Raw genomic sequence first — 18,360 nt, 5'->3', positions numbered from 1 at the left:
GCTCCTTCATGCCCGTCTTCAATATGTAGTTCGAAAATTGGCCTTGAGCTCGACTCAATCTCGAACCCGATGAGAAGAGTTCAACAATCACCAAGTTCAGTTCGTGTCCTTCTGGTTTGAAATACGACAAGAATGAATCTACAAGCTGGGAATGATGGCACAGAGAAACTAAAGTGAAATGAAGTTTGTCGTAAAAGGAAAAAAAGACAGAGACCATTCTTGGGCTTCCTATAAAGTAAATGGAAGGAGGCCCACACTATAAATGTCCCCCTGAGCTCGATTATATCGTCGACAACTTTAAAGTCAAAATTGTAGTAGTACAAAGCTCATGCAAGATCTTAAGGCCCAACTTCAAACCCCTGGGACCCAGGATCAAATCAACAGACACTATATAAAATTGGGTGTCCAAAGAAATACGGTTGACGGATTCAAGTTCTTCATACATCCGTCAAGCTCAAATGTCAATACAAAACCGAAAGTCAACAAGTATGAACTACGGTCGGTTTGATTCCTCAAAATGGGTATGTAAGCAATCTAGCGACTCACTAGATGCAACCACATATCTCAAATTGAATCTCTGGCTCCACCAATCAAATTCAGCCAACCTGAATCCTGAAGTCACTAGCAAATTCACTCAAGCACAAGAAAAAGTAAATCATTCCCAAAATACTCGAAAGCAAGCTCGATGGCTTTAAACCCTCACAAATGTCTTAAACACAAAATTTCAAGTAAATGGGTCATCCAATGGTCTAAATAACGGTTATCGCCATCGTATCGGTTTTATAAAATAAGGAGATAACGGGGATATATCGAGATTATCGGATTTATCGGTTTTGCTAATTTTTAATTAAATTTAATATATTTATAAAATATACATCAAAATATATCAAATAAACTTGAGAAATTAAAACTTATAGAAGTAATTGTACTAAATAAACTATGAAAAAAATATTTGATTGTTTTGACAATTAAAATACATAAATAGTATTAATTAATAAAAATAGAGGTGATCATTCATCATAAACTCTCTCGTCATCAAATGTTATTGACAAAACTTTCATTTTCTTTAAATTATTTTTTTCAAAACGACGTGGTTTTAAAAAAAATTAAAAAGCACTGATATATCGGGTCAAACTCAGTGTCACACACCGCCGGCCTGTCGTCCGTGTCACACACCGCCTCACTCAAAAGCCTCGCACGGTCCTCCTCGCCAAACCTCGAGAAGATCGTGTCCTCTCTCGTCGCCGTTCGCCGCGCCGACGCACCCCCGTCAACCTGCAACTCGACGCCACCAGTTTCCATCCCCGGTGATACACGTGCTCGGAGGATAGCTCGCCTTCACCTCACCTTGTCTCCGGAACCATCAATGACGGAAGTGGAGCTCGACTTGCCGATCGTTGTACTCCTCTACGCGATTTGACTCCGTCGTTCTCGCAGGTGTCTCCGGTGGTCTTCTCGGCGGTTCTGCGCCCTCATGAGGTAAGGGTTGATTGATTTGGTATGGTTGTGATGTTGTTGGTGAGTTTTTGGATTTAATCGTGGAGGATCGGAAGAGATCAGAGGAAGGAAATAAGTGATAAACACCGCCGCCTTAGGCGGCACGTGTGGGAGGGTGGAGGGGTTTAGAGGCGGCGTGAGGCCGTGGAGAGGAAGGGAGGGAGGAAAGGAGTGGTTTTGGGGCGGCGGTGGCGTGCTACGCACCGGCCCTAGGCTCGACGCTTGTGCCCCACGCGCGGCCTGCCGGAGGTGGGGCGTGTACCCCATGCGCCGCCACGTGCAGCGGCGCGTGAACAGTGATTCGACAGAGTAAATTTGTAAATTTTATTTTTACGACGGTGAATGTAAAAATATGATTTACGTACGGTAAATGTAAATTTTATTTTACGTACGGTAAATATAAATATAAATTACTTTCAGTAAATATAAAAAGTAATTTCAGAAGGGTAAATCAGTAATTAATATTTACTGAGACAGTATTTACATTTGAATAGTATTCGTATGTACATAAATACGTAAACAGTATGTACACATACATGAATACATAATTGATGTGTATTTGTACAGAAATACATGAATAGTAACTTCATGAACAGTAAATTCGTAAAACCAGAAATTGCTGAACAGTAACATATTATTACTGTTTTGGCATTTAAAGGTTTACGAAATGATTCTAAATTATTTTCTTATATTTTCAAGGTAATCGATAAATCAAGGAAAGGAATTACCTTCGGAAATTGTGAAATTACGCTCGAGTTGAGAAGGTGAGTAAAATCTCACATATTTACGAATCTACCCTTGCGGAGATTCAAGATTTTGCAAGAGTTTTAAATACTGAAACACGACATGTATATGATATAATGGAATATATATATTTGTATAAATGGTAAATAGGTATATATATATATAGTTTGCTATATTATATACTGTTATGATTTCATTGTGAATATGTCATGTTGATGACGAGAATTATATATTGAGCTTGTTGAGTTAATTTGTACAATATAATGCGTTGATTATTGTATGTGGTTTTAACATGGAGTTTGTTAAAACGTTTTTGTCTTCGGAAGAGTTTTTGTATTTGGACGTGTTTATGTCTTCGGACCAGTCTTCGGACGTGATTGGCATGTCGGAACCTAGCCTTTGGTCGGACGAAAGTTACGATACAGTTAGAGCTCTAGTATGTCTGCCAGAGTACTGCATGTGAGGTAACATATGGGTTATCGGCTCATGAGTACTCATATTATTGGATGTTGGGTAGCAGGAGGTTGCCCAATATCGGCGGTGTACTACGTGAGGGGTAACAGAGGTGTACTAGCGTTCATTAGTACCCGTTTTATAAATGTATTTGGGTAAACAGGTGGGTTGCCCAATTTCTCATGAGCACTTTCATTTTCATATTTTTTTTTGTGACAACCAGATGGGCCGTCCATTGACTCATGAGTGCATTTATATTTGTTGATTTGTGGATTTTCGTATATATTGATATGCGAGTTATATTTTCGTTTTACTCATACGAGCTGTAAAGCTTACCGGGTTTGTGTTTACAATCCCGGTGCACCAATTTAATGGTGTAGGGAATAATTCCGCAGGTGTTGATTAGTAGCAATTGAAGGACAACTCTGAAGACTCGAAGTTGTTCATTATCCTGCTTGTGGTGAGGTTTTTTTTTATTGTGGATTTGTGTGAGAACTTGTGAGGATTTATTTGTGGGTTTTGTGAGAGATTGTGAGGATTATTACATTACCATTTTTATGTAATGTTGAATTATAAATTTGGTTTGTAATAATTGGTTTGTCTGAGTTGTATTGTGAACTCACTAATGATCCGCTGTGGCATGTAAAATGATTTCGATTCATTGAAATTGTTTTGGTGTTTCACGATTTTGAAATTTTAAGGTTTGATGCTCGAAATTTTAGGGTCATCCAGTATATATAGAAGACTTAAGTCCTTGTGTTCAATATCGTTTTAGCATCAAACAGTCACTCAAACAGTCACATTCTGTGCTGATATTGAAACACATAAGACCCTTGCTTGTACTATTATCTGCCTAGTGTTTGTGCAGGGGCTGAGAAGATGTTTGGATTAAGGAGCTCAATGAACAAGATGGATATTGCTAGCAAAGAAGGTGTAATGCAGGACTAATTGTACATATTGATGAATTGATTGTTGATTGGATATTGTTACAGTTAAGATTCAGAACCAATTCATCAAAATAGTCTAACAATTTGTTTCCCGCATTAGTCACTTTAATTAATTAGTCATATTACAATAGTAACTAAACATGTGATCTAAACATTCAAATTAATGGAAACCAGATAACTGATATAAGAGATTATCAACATTAATTAATATGCAGATCAACAATTTGCTGTCTTCGATCATTCAATAATAGCTCAAAATGGACAAATTATAGAAAAAGTAATCGTTGCCAAAGCAACGAAAACAAGACGCTTACAAACTTAAGACTCAATGGTTTACAAACTTATAATTATAACACAGAATTTGATTGAAAGTAATGTTGAAAAAATCACTGTTTCTCTAACAACTAAATCACATTATCAATTATTGATTGATTTCATATGCATGCATGAGCTATAGGCCTATACCATTCATCCACGTCCTCAAGGCAATCCACCTCCAAACCCACCACCGGCACCTCCACCGAAGCCTCCGCCTGCTCCACCGCCAAGTCCTCCTCCGCCACCGCCTCCAAAGCCTCCGCCACCACCTCCTCCAGCTCCACCACCAACACCACCCCCTGCTCCATATCCTCCACCAACTCCTCCTCCAAAACCTGATCCACCACCTAGTCCTCCTCCTCCGCCGCCTCCAAAGCCTCCCCCACCACCTCCGCCAAGCCCGCCACCAGCTCCAGCACCACCGCCGAAACCAGCCCCTCCTCCAGCACCTGCTCCACCACCACCGCCTAGACCTCCTCCTCCTCCAAGGCCACCACCGCCTCCACCACCCAGTCCCCCACCTCCTCCTCCACCTAGCCCGCCGCCTCCTCCAAGACCTGGGCGGCGATAAAAAGATTTCTCCTCGCCAAAGGAACCCTTTTGAGCACTTCCAAGCTTCCTGTTTGCATCACTGGTGAAAATGAAAGCACCAAAAAGCACAAGAAGAAGAAGCTTAGAACTAGTAATAGTAGTACTCATTTTAACTAGCGAAAGAGGATTCAATATACACTAGTTATTGGTTATTAAGACGATCGAAGACTTCGTTTGAGTTGTGAAGCGGGAGAATGAGAGCGGGATTATATAGACCTGGAAATTAAGAGTACGGTTGGTCGATCTTAAATTCTGCTCATCTTCTCATCTATAAATTAGCATGTTGGGGAAGAACAGTTAATGCAATCCCAACAGTTTGTTTGAAAAAAGGGGAAGCCTCTCGCTGTCAGAAATCAATCAACTGTATAATCCATCATCCATCGATCAAGGCCCCACTCCTGACTGGTTCTACTGGATTTTCACGTTGCTCATCTTACGTCCAGCTTCGATAGTACTATCGGATCGGACTTGCTCTTTCTCTTTGCGTGCATGAGATTCAACTGCTGCAACTCTCTCATGGGTTTCTTTGGGATGACCACATGTTTCCCGCGTAGCACCGCTCGATTGTTGCCAATTATTTGCTCATATATAGCTAGCTAGCTAAATGTATAATGACAGGCCAGCATTACTTGAAGATTTGAAGCTATATGGACCAATCCCAATCTATACATAGTATGTATATATCTAGTTATCTAACTATCATATAGAACTAGTAGTCATTATAGCTAAGGATACGGGAAAATCTATGTGATGATTGATGAATATGAGGCCAATATATATTGTGCGTACAAATAATATATAATCCTTTATATATCATTCTCAAAAAGATATATATATATATATATATATATGTGTGTGTGTATATATATATATATATATAATCCTTTATAACTAGAGAGAACAACTAATTAAGGGATATCTTCAACTAGTTTCAGATCTATCACTCAAAATAATAATTGCTAGCTAGCTATCTTGGATATATATGACTCTCGAAGTTCAACTAGTTGCATGTACGTACATCAAGCTTCGATCAAGAAACTTTGAAAACTTAAGTCCCACCTATATGGTGTAATGATGTTTCATTTTACGATGGTCGTTACAGTACGTACGTACTATATATCATACTTGTACATGTAGGAAACTACCCTGCAACATTATTCATTGACTTATTCAGACCAATGTATTTATTGATAAATACAATCGTATTATCGTTGACAAATGGGATCAACAGTTGAGTTGACTGCTGAATTAGATCAATGAAGATGTTGAAATTGGATAGGCTCGTTGGTTGGTACATAATTATGTTTCAAGAGTTGACGCGCAGTATTGAAAGCTAGTAAGCTCAAGTTGATGAATTGATATGTGCAGATGAGCAAAATTTAAGATCGATCAACCGTACTCTTTATTTCGAGGTCTATATAATCCCACACTCTCATTCTCCCACTTCACAACTCAAACTAAGCCATTCATCGTATCAACGCTAAACTAGTATTGTGTCAACTTTGGCTTGTTAAGATGAGTACTACTAATACTTTTAGCTCGAGGCTGCTTCTTCTTGTGCTCTTTGGTGCTTTCATTTTCACCACTGGTGCGAGTAGGAAGCTTGGAAGTGCTGAAAAGGGTTCCTTTGGCGATGAGAAAACATTCTATCGCCGCCCAGGTTTTGGAGGAGGAGGTGGGCTTGGAGGCGGAGGCGGTGGGGGACTGGGTGGTGGAGGCGGGGGTGGACTTGGAGGAGGAGGAGGGCTAGGCGGTGGTGCTGGAGCTGGTTTCGGAGGTGGTGCTGGAGCAGGAGGTGGTGGCGGACTGGGTGGAGGCGGAGGGGGAGGCTTTGGCGGTGGTGGCGGAGGAGGATTGGGTGGTGGATCAGGTTTTGGAGGAGGAGCCGGAGGAGGAGCTGGAGGCGGTGGCGGAGGAGGGTTTGGAGGTGGCGGCGGTGGAGGACTTGGGGGCGGATCAGGTGGAGGTTTCGGTGGAGGTGCCGGTGGTGGGTTTGGAGGCGGCTTCCCTTGAAGACGTGCATAAATGCTAGACGTGCATGAATACTATAGCTGTATGCATGCATATCAAATCAATATCAACTAATATTGTGATTTAGTTTCAATCAAGTTGTGTGTTGTAAGTTTGCAAGTCATCGAGTCTTTGATGTGTCAAATGTAAGCCTCTTGTTATCGTTGGATTCGTTGCTTTGACAACGATTACTGTTTTCGTTTCAATGATATGCCTATTATTATCTATGAATGATGCAGTCTTTATTTGAATGTACGTTGAGCTTCACATATATGTTAGTGATTTAGTGGCATGTAGCTAGCTCCAATCCTATGTTTTCTATTTATTCGAATGTTTAGATGTATTTTTGCCCATGACCCATGATTGTAGAAAGATATCTGTCAGACTATTTCGAAGGGAGAATTGTGATACCCCAAATTTTTTTAGACTATATTTTGGCGGCATTCGATTTTTTATTTCCTAGTTATACATAAGTGATGAATTGAGAGCATTGTCTATGCTAGGATTGTCTTAATTCTATGATCTTGGAGAAATGAGCACCTCTTGTTGAAGATCGATCGGATGTTCTCTTTGATAAGGATTGTAAAAGTACTCGAGGTGTTCCCTCATTACACAAGCATCATCAGTTGATCTCTATCACAGTAGAATATATATATAGTCCATTTTTAGAGCGGAGAACCGTTTTGAAATTAAGGTGTGGAGTTTCTTATTTGACTCATTTTCGGTCACTTTTTCACATCTCCACAATTCATTAGTTAAGTATGTATGTCTAGATCATTCATACAAAATTTCATTTATTTTGGTGACTATTTGAGCTTTCATAATTGTGATTTACAATAATGGTTCTGTTTGACATATTCGGTTGATTCATAGATTTAATAGTGTTTCGATATCTTGACGATTATCAAATTGGGTGAAATTTTGTATGGATGATGTAGACATACATACCTAATTACTGAATGGTGGAGATGTGAAAAAATATGATATATATATATATATAATTTCTCAGCTAAAGAGGTCTGCACCAATGATTTTGGTGCGTATTTCTATTTTTTCACCACTTTTTATCGAAGTTCCTCATCTCTACCGTCTAATATCTAGATAATATTTTGTAGATCATCTCTGCAAAGAAGTGATCGTTAAGACTCTCAAAATTGAAAAACAAATGGACGGATGGAATTATATCATACATGAACCGTTCATATGTTTAACAGAAAAATGCAATTTTGAAGGCCTTAACGATTACCGAATTGTCTAAAATTTTACAGAGATGATCTACACAATATTATCTAAATACTGGATGGTGGAGAAGATGAAATTCGATCAAAAAGTGATGAAAATGGAAATCCGCACCAAAATATTGGTGCGGACCTCCGGAGCCAAGAAGAGATATAAATATAAATATATATATATATATATAAGACTTTTCAGGTGCAGATTCCGCGATTCCGGCAACCAGTGGCGCGGAAGGTGCTGGTCGCACTCATTCCTCCTAGCGCTGCTGTTTGTGCTGGCCGGATCTGCAGCACCGATCCATAGTAGTCGGAATCTGGAAATTTCTTGAATATGCCCAAATATTTCAAGATTTCTGCCGTCGTGGGCCGGCGCAGACAGGAGCACGGTACATACATTTGCACTTGAAAATGGAATATATATATATATAATTACCAAAGAGCGGTGATAAATTCTTAATTTTATGTAAATGAAATCGAGGGAGGAGTTTATTATTCTCTTAATTCGCTTCACCAACAAAAATAAATTCCCACCAAGATTGTTCTTTGGTGGTTGTAACAAAAGAATGGAGTTTCATTACATTTTATTATATTATAACTCAAAATTTTGATAACAAAACGAAAATTTAAGATTAAATTTGGATTTACGGAAATTTAAAAATGCTCTCGTTGAGAGCTCTGTTAGGGTTTGGTGGCAGCGGCGACTGTCTGTTCCATCACTCTGGCAAACTTCCTCTTTTTCTGAGGGGAGCATCAAGGCAACCTCTATCAGGTTTGAAGCTTGAGGATGGCAGTGGCATCAGGTCGGGGAGGTTTCTCCCTATACTTAAAGGGCGAATCTGGCCCCATTCTCAGTGGTCGGAGGTGCAGAAATGCGCGATGGTGGCTGGAAAATAGGAGGAGCAAGGCGGGGCTGTCTCACATTTGGCGTTGGATCCCTAGCTTGGTTGCAGCTTGGATAGGCAAGGCAGGGCGGCGGCTTCTCTCTACTGGATCAGAAGTTTAGCGGCTCGGGGGGCTTGGACTCGTATTTGGGATCCTGGTCGGCAACGTTGCTCCGTCGCCGCTGGGGTTGTTTGGCGACATCGTGCAGATATGGTGGGGATTGGGGTCTCGCGTGATTGGTGGTGCTCCACAGCTTTTGTCATGAGGGCCTCACGGCCAGTTGGAGGTGTTAATAGGAAAGGGGTGGGGCGCCATGTAGAGCAGAAGTCTGCTCCATGCGGCGGCGGCGACAGTTGGGTGCCCAACTGGGTGGGTGGGCTGAGGACTCTATCCTGGGCCTCCCCCAATGGGAGGCCTAACTGCTAGTGCTTGTGGTCTGGATTAGTTTGGGCTTGGGCTCGAGTGGTGCTCCATTTGTTTTCGGGTTAGATATGGATCCGCATTTGGGATCCAAGACACATTAGTATTCAGACTTCACATCCGAAACAGTTGTTCATATTATTCTGGATTTGTTCTGGTTCTTGATAGGTCGTTTGCGAACCTTTAAGCTGTCACTCTTAGTGTTTCTCGACCTCCTTGATTACGGCTACGGCTATTATCTTTTTTACACTGTTTTTGTGACATGTGTAGTGCAACGATGCCTTAGTGCATCAAGTCACACGGTTACCCGGTTACTGTTACTTCTTGATGCGTTTGTGCATCTAGTTAGGAGTTGTTGCTCCTTCAGTTATCTTGGATGCAAATATGCATCTAGTTATGTTTTATTGTTTTCGATGCTTTCGCATTTTGCTCTGTACTCTTTATTTAATTAATATAATTTCGTCCTAATTTAAAAAATGAAAATTTATGTTGTACATCTATACATGCTTTACATCCGACGTTATGTCATCAGAGGATAAAACATCAAAAAATTTGGTAGGGTTCACTAAATAAATCTTTTGGGTTCGTGCTAAAACTTTTTGACTCGAGGTTGACTTGATCGTTAGAACGCAACATTTCAAACATATAGCGCGTTGAAACTACTCTCCTCAAAAGCAGGTGAGAAAATAACCAATCCCCTTCTTTAGCCAATACCCAATCCTACCAAAATCATTATCCAAAGTCTCCATTACAGCTGCAAAATAAACACTCTCTCTGCCAAACACAATGAGGTCCATTCAGTCTCACTCTGCATTGCTTCCCTTGCATACTGGGCTAAAACAAAAACACCTTCTGGGCACTACTAGGCTACTTTGGCTTTCCACCAATGAACCTATGAAGCTTGCTTCACAGAGGAAGAGACTCCATCTCTCACTAGGAACCAGTTGCAGGGCCATACACAACTACAATGACATTTTCCTTAGTGTCGTTCCCCCCTCCAAGTCCGGCGACATCTCTGTCCTCCTTCAAGTTGGGTAAGTTCTTGAACTTCCAACGATGTCATTTACTCTTGCAGCACATTTTTATACCCGAATACACTTAAACAACCAAATTAGTTTTGTCTGAAATAGTTTTCCTTTTATTCCTTTGTATTACAGTGGAGTTCTTCTTTTCTCCTACGTGTTTTCAAATTTCATTGTGCCGAGTCTCATTTCTGAATATTTTGGGTTCAACAAGTTGAGTGAGGAGGAGAAGGATGAGGACCTTATGTAAAGATGAGGAAAGCAAGCACAACCTCATGAAGACCTGTAGCAGAGGTTCTTTTGTTTTTGGCCTCTTATTTTCGTTAGTTGAGGTGGAGGATTGCAATCCTTGTCTTGATGAGCTAGTTTTTAACACCCACAATTTTGAGCTTCAGTTTACCAAATTGGGGATCAAAGACTTCGTTGATGTGTGAAATACTGAATTAGTACATATGCTGTTGTGTTTTCTTGGTCTTGAAAACATTAAATAGAAACTGTTGAAAAGATTATGAGACGATGTACACCAGTAAAAATTCTATTTCATCCTTCATTCCTATATAATCAAACAAGAAATTAACTTTGGATACGGCTAATGGTAACCTCCATTAGCTCGTTTTGTGAAACAATTTACATTTACGGCCAAAGGACCGAAAGGGAAAAAAATGGAAAAAAAAAAAAAAAAGGTTGTATCTAAACAACAGTCCAATCACCGTCTTCTGTGATTGACGGCTTTTCAACAGGGGATGCATTTTCAGGCTTAGGAGGCTTTTTTGAAAACAATGATGATTTGTTGTCGAAGAAACTCGAAAATGGTTGGCTACTGGGGCTTTGTGAGTTCTTTTGGTCCTTAGATGCTGATTTTTTTAACTGTCTATCTTTGCCACCAAAGTTGAGGGTCAGCCGCCTGAAACGGCTTTTTGGTTCATTAGAAGGAGAAGGGGTCATGGCTTCCTCCGGCTGCTTCATTATTCTTAAAACTTCATCTGGATTCAGTATCATAGCCTCAACTGTTTCAAATACCTGTACCACAGATTTGACTAAATAATTTTAGATGATCTTGATCTCAATAGTGAACAGATTGGATATCATTAATTCTTGGTGGACTTAATTTCCACATCATAAAAATGGACATTGAAAAAACATGTGGGCAAAAGATACTCTCATCAGGTGTGAAATCTCATAATGGAAGTATAAGCTTATCAAGGTAAATTCCTAAATGGCGCAGGAAGGATCTCAATTAAATATATAAATGCTTTGCATCATATCTATTAAGCCTGGTTTAGTAATGTGCAATCGTACCTGACAAAGCTCGTCAACCTTCTCTGTCCACATTTTGCCTTGACAAGTGGATACCACAAAGTCCTTGCATTCAAAGAATAGCTTTGAAAAATCACTGTTGGTGGACAATTTATCCTCAGCAATTTCAAAGCCTAAACCAAGCTGAAGATTGCATAACAAGGGGGCATCATTAGTGTAAAATATGAGGACCGAAATGTAGTTATTCATAAAGAAAGAGCACAAATACCATCATAAGAAATAAACTTACCAAGGAGATAAACAGCTGCTCAAAAAGCTCGGAAGGGGAGATGTCCTCAAATCCATCCAGAATACCTTCTCTACAAGATGCATGATTATATTATTGTCAGGCAGTAGTCTTTACTAAAACCGGTTCATGAAAATAGCAACACTTCCAACTTACACAGCCAAGTCCTCATCAAAGAGGGGTACTTGTTTTACTGCAGGAACTGGTTTGGATGTATCCCATAGCTCACGCCAAAGATTGCCTAGCATTGGAGATTACAGGAAATGTTAATGAAATTTACATGTGGTGGAATGTGCAGCTGCGAGACACACATACCATCATCCTACAACTGTTAACAATGGATATACATGTCTCTGATGCAAGATAGTATAGAACAATGAAATACATAAAGGGACGGCACCTGCTTTTTGCATTCGGCTGCTTAATTGGCCTTTTGTGGATGATACATCATTACCTTCCAGAGTTATAGCCTCCATACCTGGCTCAGCCTCTGTCCAATCGGGAGGAGAATGCCATCTCACAAAATCTTCCAAAATACAACCAGGATTTGCTGCCTACATGTGATGATTATGCAGAACTTAGTAGAATTAAAGCATTAATCATTCAGTGAATCTGTAATTTTATTCAATGGAGGAAACCTTGAAAGCCTGCATGTCAGAGAGGAGTTGAGAACATCCAGCACCAACACTGACCAGAAAACACAAGGCCATTTATCAAACAGTGTCTAGATGGATTAGAAAATGACGTGTGCACATTTTCTATCTATGTATATCTTTATACCAGAGAACTTAAGGAAGACTTGCCTACGTGAAATGACCTGAAACTGAAAACAAAACAAAAAAAACTACAAACTTAGACACAAACCTTCCTGTTCGAAGCACAAACTCCTCTGTTTCCTTGATCAGGTCTTCAGTAAGTAAAGGTCCTTCCTACATGTGACAGTGCATATAGACCTCATTACAGGAGCCAGTTAAAATAGCTATCCTTTGAGCAGAAACTGTAAATTATACCTGAGTGACAGGGGCGTACATAAGTTCACCAGTTTCCAACAATTTTAGGTTACTATAAGGGCGATCAGCGCCTAGTCGGAGAACTAGTTCTCCAGTTCCTATTCGAGCATACAAAATAGGGCCCGAAGCATTGTCCATAGAAACAGATGATTCTTCAGCATTTGGACTGGCTTCTCTAATTACAAAGTCTAGTGTTTGAGTGGCAATATCACGTCGCCTTTTCCTGGAAACACAACAATTGAGAACTTGCAACTGCTGGTACAAAAGACAGGAATTCAGATCTGGAATCTCATCAACGGGGATGCTAGGTACATATGCTTCTTCAGACCAAAGTCTTCTAAGCTGGAAATTCAAGCACACTTTGTCAACATGATATCATTTGATAAACAAGTAAAGTACATATTCAAATCCAGTAGAGGTAATTACTGACCACCAAAGAACCTGTATATTTAACTAAATGGAAAATTTTCAAATCAAATTCAACAAGGCCTGAGAAACTTGCACTTAAACATACTAAAACAGGACATCAATTTTGTACATTCATTTTGCACTCAAAACTATATTTATAATAGTACTAGCATCAGCCCAAACACAACGTGTGTGGAAAATCGCTTTCTTTTTTGGAATTCAACTATAGAGGGGATAACAACCTAATCCATGATCTTTGAAGTTATGCAGGGGGAGTTATTTGAAATAATTTTGTTGAAATAATTTTTTTTTCTATTCTAATATTGACTTTTAGTCTTTTACCTTCTCGTCCCTGAATTATATAATTTAATTTTACAATAGCATATGGTGCAAGGGTGTTCGTGTATTTTCACATGTGTTTTGGTTGACAAAGGGAGTTTTGGTTATAATAGTATAGATAATCTACATATGTATATTGGCCTATGTTAACAAGTTACGACTCAGGATTTACAAATGCTGAAAGCTAGACATAAAATTTGTTCAAAGAAAAGTTGACTTCCCAACATTGAGTGTATTGGCAGTTAGACAAGCAAATAAAAAATGTGACCTTATATATCTCCTTTTTCTCTTCTTTTGTCTCCTAGAATGCACTAAAATGTCACATAAATTGGCCATATCACAGCACACAACTGAACAAAAACTCATAAAAATAAAAAATAAGTCTAGACAATAATTCTCAACTTATTATCGCTAGAATACTATAAGCTAGACATGACAATGTATTTAAAGAATTCAGTTCGAAAAAAAATATGTATATAATATGTTTTGGTTGTTAAACAAGCAGCTAGAAGTGTGACATCATCTATCTTCTTTTCTTATAATTTTTTTTAATTTCTGTAAAAACCTCAAATTTTGTACGTAACTTACTTCGGAAACAACACTACACCAAAAGAGTGTCATTTTTTTAAGGGTTCTGAAGCTCCCAATGACTTCAGCTAACTTAACCACAAGGCTTTCAGGAGGAGCACCATGAATATCTTTGGGCATAGATGCCGTAGTAATCGCGTCTGACCCAGAATCGATCTTCCGTCCCAGAAATTTTCCCTCTGAGAATATCTTGCACATATTACAACGGAAGTGAAAGATCATAACAGGATAATGATTTAAACTCAAGACAAAACAATAAGAGAAAATTACTGTCATGACGTCAACTAACGTATGGATCTACCTGCATCAAATAGAGAAAGAATCAATGAGAGAACTTTCTCATTACGACTAAAATCAGATAGCTTTTCATCCTTTTCGCGAAGCACTAATGACTTCATTGCAGAGAGACTCAGACCCCCTCTCTCTCTGACTGGTGAGGAGTTTCCTGATGAACCCAAAAGATCTTTCATTGATTTGGACTTCTTTCCAGCTCTGATAAAGGTTGCAAACAATTTAGGGCAAGGAAGTAAGATAATCATGTATACAGTCCCATATCAATCATGTGTAATTTCAAGAATTTTTTTTTCCAATTATACAGGTACCAATAACACATTCACTTTGACCAATGAGAATAAAGACTATTGTTCAGCATTAATATTACACAGGTGTTAGCAATGTTGAAATGTTTTAGTCAGATAAATTCTTATAGATGTGGACTGCAAAAGTTATAAGAATAATATCATCGAAAGTGTACAGTTCAAGCAATGACAAGAATACAAAGACTTACTCAACTGCTGTGGCCAGTTGCCTCATAACAGATAATGGCGGAATGACTATGTTGTCTGCAGCTAGGCTTTCAACAGAGGGAATTAGATCTGCCCCCTTGCAAATAAGAACAATCAATTTATCATTGAAAGAAAGAAAAATATCAATTGAAGCAAAAGGGCATTTTAATTGAATATATCAGAATAACATCATAAACAGCGAGGCTGGGTTTTAGTTCCCCACAGGCGGCATTCATCTCGTTACAAAATTAAACTAAAGATGATTTGTATTACTAAAATTTCCACCACCAAACACCTCACTCGAGTTATGTTTCTGAGTTCAAAAATATAAACAATAAAAGAAAAAGAAAATCTTTTTTACTAAGAAACTAACAAGCCTGGAGCCAGCCCATTAGGCTCTATTTTCTGAACCATAAATATGATCTAATTATATAGTGACATCCACTAATTTGTACCACTCACAATGCAGATGAAGAAACAAAAGATGTAAAGAAACAAACTTACCTTTGCTTCCATATCATTTTTCATGTTCAGAATGTACAGATTCTCATCATAATAAGGAACCGCCATGGGCGAATATTCAGCCTTCTCCACCTCCTCAACTCCTTTCTTCCCTTTCCCAATATTCCTCAACTTATCCTGCCATTCCTGCTTCCTATCCTGCCATTCCTGCTTTGTCCCTATGTTCGGGGGTCTCCACCTCAAAGTCCTTGATTCATTCGAAGACTGCAACATTTCAATCAGCAATAAATCAAAATCAACATACCCGCCTAACAAAAACAGGTACCAACTAAACCCCTGTTCGACAATGTAGCTTAACTCAAGTCAACTCCAACCTAAAAACAATCCTACATTTCCAAATCCACGTGAAAAACATCGAGTGACCCCGAAACACATCCATTAAATATGCATGAACAATAGAACATAAGCATCATCATCACCTTGGACTCCCCGGGCGATTCATCCTCGGCTTGCTGGGCCAAACTCCGCGGCGAAGTCTTATCGGAATCTACACCGATCAATTGACACAAAAACAAAATTGGAAACAAACAGAAATCAAACAATAAATAGCAAAGAGAGGTAAAAAAGTCAAATGGAAGTCGGAGTAAAGACGAAAAATAGTAAAAAGAGGGGAAATGGAAGATTCCGACTAAATTTGAAAAGAAAGGTGACCTGGGCGATCGGGTTGCTTCAAGTCAGAGAGGACTCGCTCCGCTTTAGCCGCGGCGGAATGGAAGGCTGTCCTCGCTTTCGATACGAACGATGGGGACTCCATTATCCTACGCCCCCCTCACTGGCCCAGGGGTGCGCACGTTAGCAATCTCTATGTCTCGCTGGGAGGACCCAAAAAGGGGGCGGGCGCTCTCAGAATAAAAAGGACATGTTTGGTTAGAGGGGGGAGAAGTGGAGAAGCACCATAGCATTTCAGTTTCAACTCTTTTAGATACAGAGGCTTAGAGACGGACAGCTTTCTTTTACAATTTTCTTTTACATTTTTTTTCACTTAATAAATAAGAATAATTACGGCATATAATTTTCGCTATTAGAAAATGGACATCCAAAAATTTCACTAAATTATAAATTTTCAAATATACAACTTTCACTTACCAACAAACTATTAAAGGTGTTATGGTCAAAACTAAATAGATTATTAATTTTTTCTCATGTTTTTTTAACCTCCCACTTTCTCACACTTGAGATTCAAAATATCGATATCGGTAAATATATCATTTTAAAAAAAATGAAGATATCGGATATATCAGAGATATATCAGGGATATTAAAAAAAAATATTATTTATGCTCCAAATTTATTTATTATTATTAATTTATATACAAACATGTACAATTATTAACTTAATTTATCTAGTTACATAAAATGACTCTAGGTGCTTGAAAAGACGCACGTTGATTAACAAACTATAATACTCTGTCCAATATATACGAGTCATATCGTACGAATTGTAATGGTTAATATGATAGTCATATATCTTTTCCGAGCTACCAATAGTTTCTCCGAGAATGAGATAGTAAAGATGAATCAAACTCGATGATTGATCATATACTTCTCCAAACTGACCATAATCGTAAATAGAATAACCAAATTGATAGTTGACTTCATATAATTCGTTTGACGTCACACTGCTCAAAATGCATAAAGTGATATAATCAAAACTTAAGGCAAATGAAGTAACATCAAATGAAATATTTTGGTCATCAATGGCTCTTGTCCTCCTCCTGCACATATTCTAGTGTTGTGCACCATGACCACATGCTCTAGATCTATGATCCTCATATTGGGTAGCATGATCAAAATTACTTTCACAAATAAATTGCTCAAATCCTCCACCTACATAAGATTGTCCATATTCAAACATTGTATCTCCACCACCTTGTTGACCACCACCATCATCATTATCACCATCATCATCATATGAACTATCTAGAGTTGCTACGCCACCCCACACACTAGCATTGTTAAAATCATCTCCCGAGTCTCCAACTTTATCAGATAATACCTTGTTTACATCCATTCCAAAATCAGATGCATTTTCTACGACATGTGGAGGAGGGTTGTCATTTTCATCATCGAGGTGTGCAGGCATAATTCAATTATGAAGAGGATCAATGTCATTCTGAAGTGGTTCACTAGTAAGACGAAGTAGATTGATATAGTTGTTTTCATTGATCACATTATCATTTGCTCATTTATCACATAGTTGTAACTTCATGTTTAGTAGCAGTATACGAGTTTTTCCAACTTCAAATATGTAAGACATTTCCTTTTCTTTGCATGAATAAAAGTAAAAGTACTCCAATTTCTTTCACAAGCAGAAGAGGAAGCCGTTTGTGCTAAAATACGCATGGCAATTTTTAAGTGAAAATTTTCAGTTATTTCTCTAAAATATCGAAAATATATCGGATATATAGTAAATATCAGATAAATATTGGAGATATTTTATGTTATCGGAGAAATATCGCAGATACGGGAAAAAATAAGATATTTACCCCTAAGATATATGTTTTTTTTTAAATAGAGATATTTGAGGATATATTAGAAATATCGGAGATATTTTGAACCTTACTCATACCCATGGGGTGTGGGCGGTTTGTAGTACTCTTATAACCATAACTCACTTTGTAAACAAAATAAATAAATAACCTTAAACCATATATTAGTTTTAATTCATTGTTAATTGTTGAAGATTATTATAGTAAATGACAACAAAATATGGATATAATTTTTTTAAAAGTAAGAAACGGTTAGAGATGATATCCAACTCTCTCCCAATCTCACTGCAGATATAACTACCTATTATCATGTAAAAAAATTGCACTCTCTTAAAAATGAAAATAAAAGTAAAAACAGTTTTACACATGAAGAGTTATATTAGAACAACACACATTTGATGGTTGGCTGTGAGTGTGTGATAAAATATTTTATTTTTCAAAATTGGTGATGTATGAATATGCCTTACTAAAAACTTTTATGAACTGAGTTTTATTACATGATATTTATAGAAAATATAGGAATAAACATTAAACTAAAAAAGGTCAACTCAACTTAAG

The 18,360-nt window shown here is 38.3% G+C and overlaps 3 protein-coding genes across 3 annotated transcripts; 1 reads left to right on the top strand and 2 right to left on the bottom strand.

Annotated features, from left to right (window-relative positions):
* Positions 1-4,121: 4,121 nt before the first annotated feature.
* Positions 4,122-4,658, bottom strand: LOC126787138 (glycine-rich cell wall structural protein 1-like). The gene has a single exon (XM_050513065.1). It carries the CDS (start codon positions 4,656-4,658, stop codon positions 4,122-4,124), a length of 537 nt encoding a protein of 178 aa, XP_050369022.1.
* Positions 4,659-6,065: 1,407 nt separating this feature from the next.
* LOC126787137 (glycine-rich protein 23-like) lies at positions 6,066-6,563 on the top strand. The gene has a single exon (XM_050513063.1). It carries the CDS (start codon positions 6,066-6,068, stop codon positions 6,561-6,563), a length of 498 nt encoding a protein of 165 aa, XP_050369020.1.
* A 4,075-nt stretch (positions 6,564-10,638) lies between these two features.
* LOC126786684 (uncharacterized) lies at positions 10,639-16,215 on the bottom strand. The gene is made up of 14 exons (XM_050512583.1): positions 15,966-16,215; positions 15,734-15,801; positions 15,297-15,518; positions 14,795-14,889; positions 14,309-14,499; positions 14,008-14,186; positions 12,673-13,014; positions 12,527-12,591; positions 12,301-12,349; positions 12,063-12,216; positions 11,819-11,903; positions 11,666-11,735; positions 11,419-11,559; positions 10,639-11,139 (listed from the first exon to the last, which is right to left on the bottom strand). Exons 1-14 carry the CDS (start codon positions 16,066-16,068, stop codon positions 10,810-10,812), a joined length of 2,094 nt encoding a protein of 697 aa, XP_050368540.1. The 5' UTR covers positions 16,069-16,215; the 3' UTR covers positions 10,639-10,809.
* Between the last annotated feature and the right edge of the window lie 2,145 nt (positions 16,216-18,360).

Source organism: Argentina anserina, chromosome 3 (assembly GCF_933775445.1).
Source record: "Argentina anserina chromosome 3, drPotAnse1.1, whole genome shotgun sequence".
Lineage (NCBI taxonomy): Eukaryota > Viridiplantae > Streptophyta > Magnoliopsida > Rosales > Rosaceae > Argentina > Argentina anserina.
Note: the sequence above shows the minus strand (reverse complement) of the source record. Positions and strands in the feature narration are given on the sequence as shown.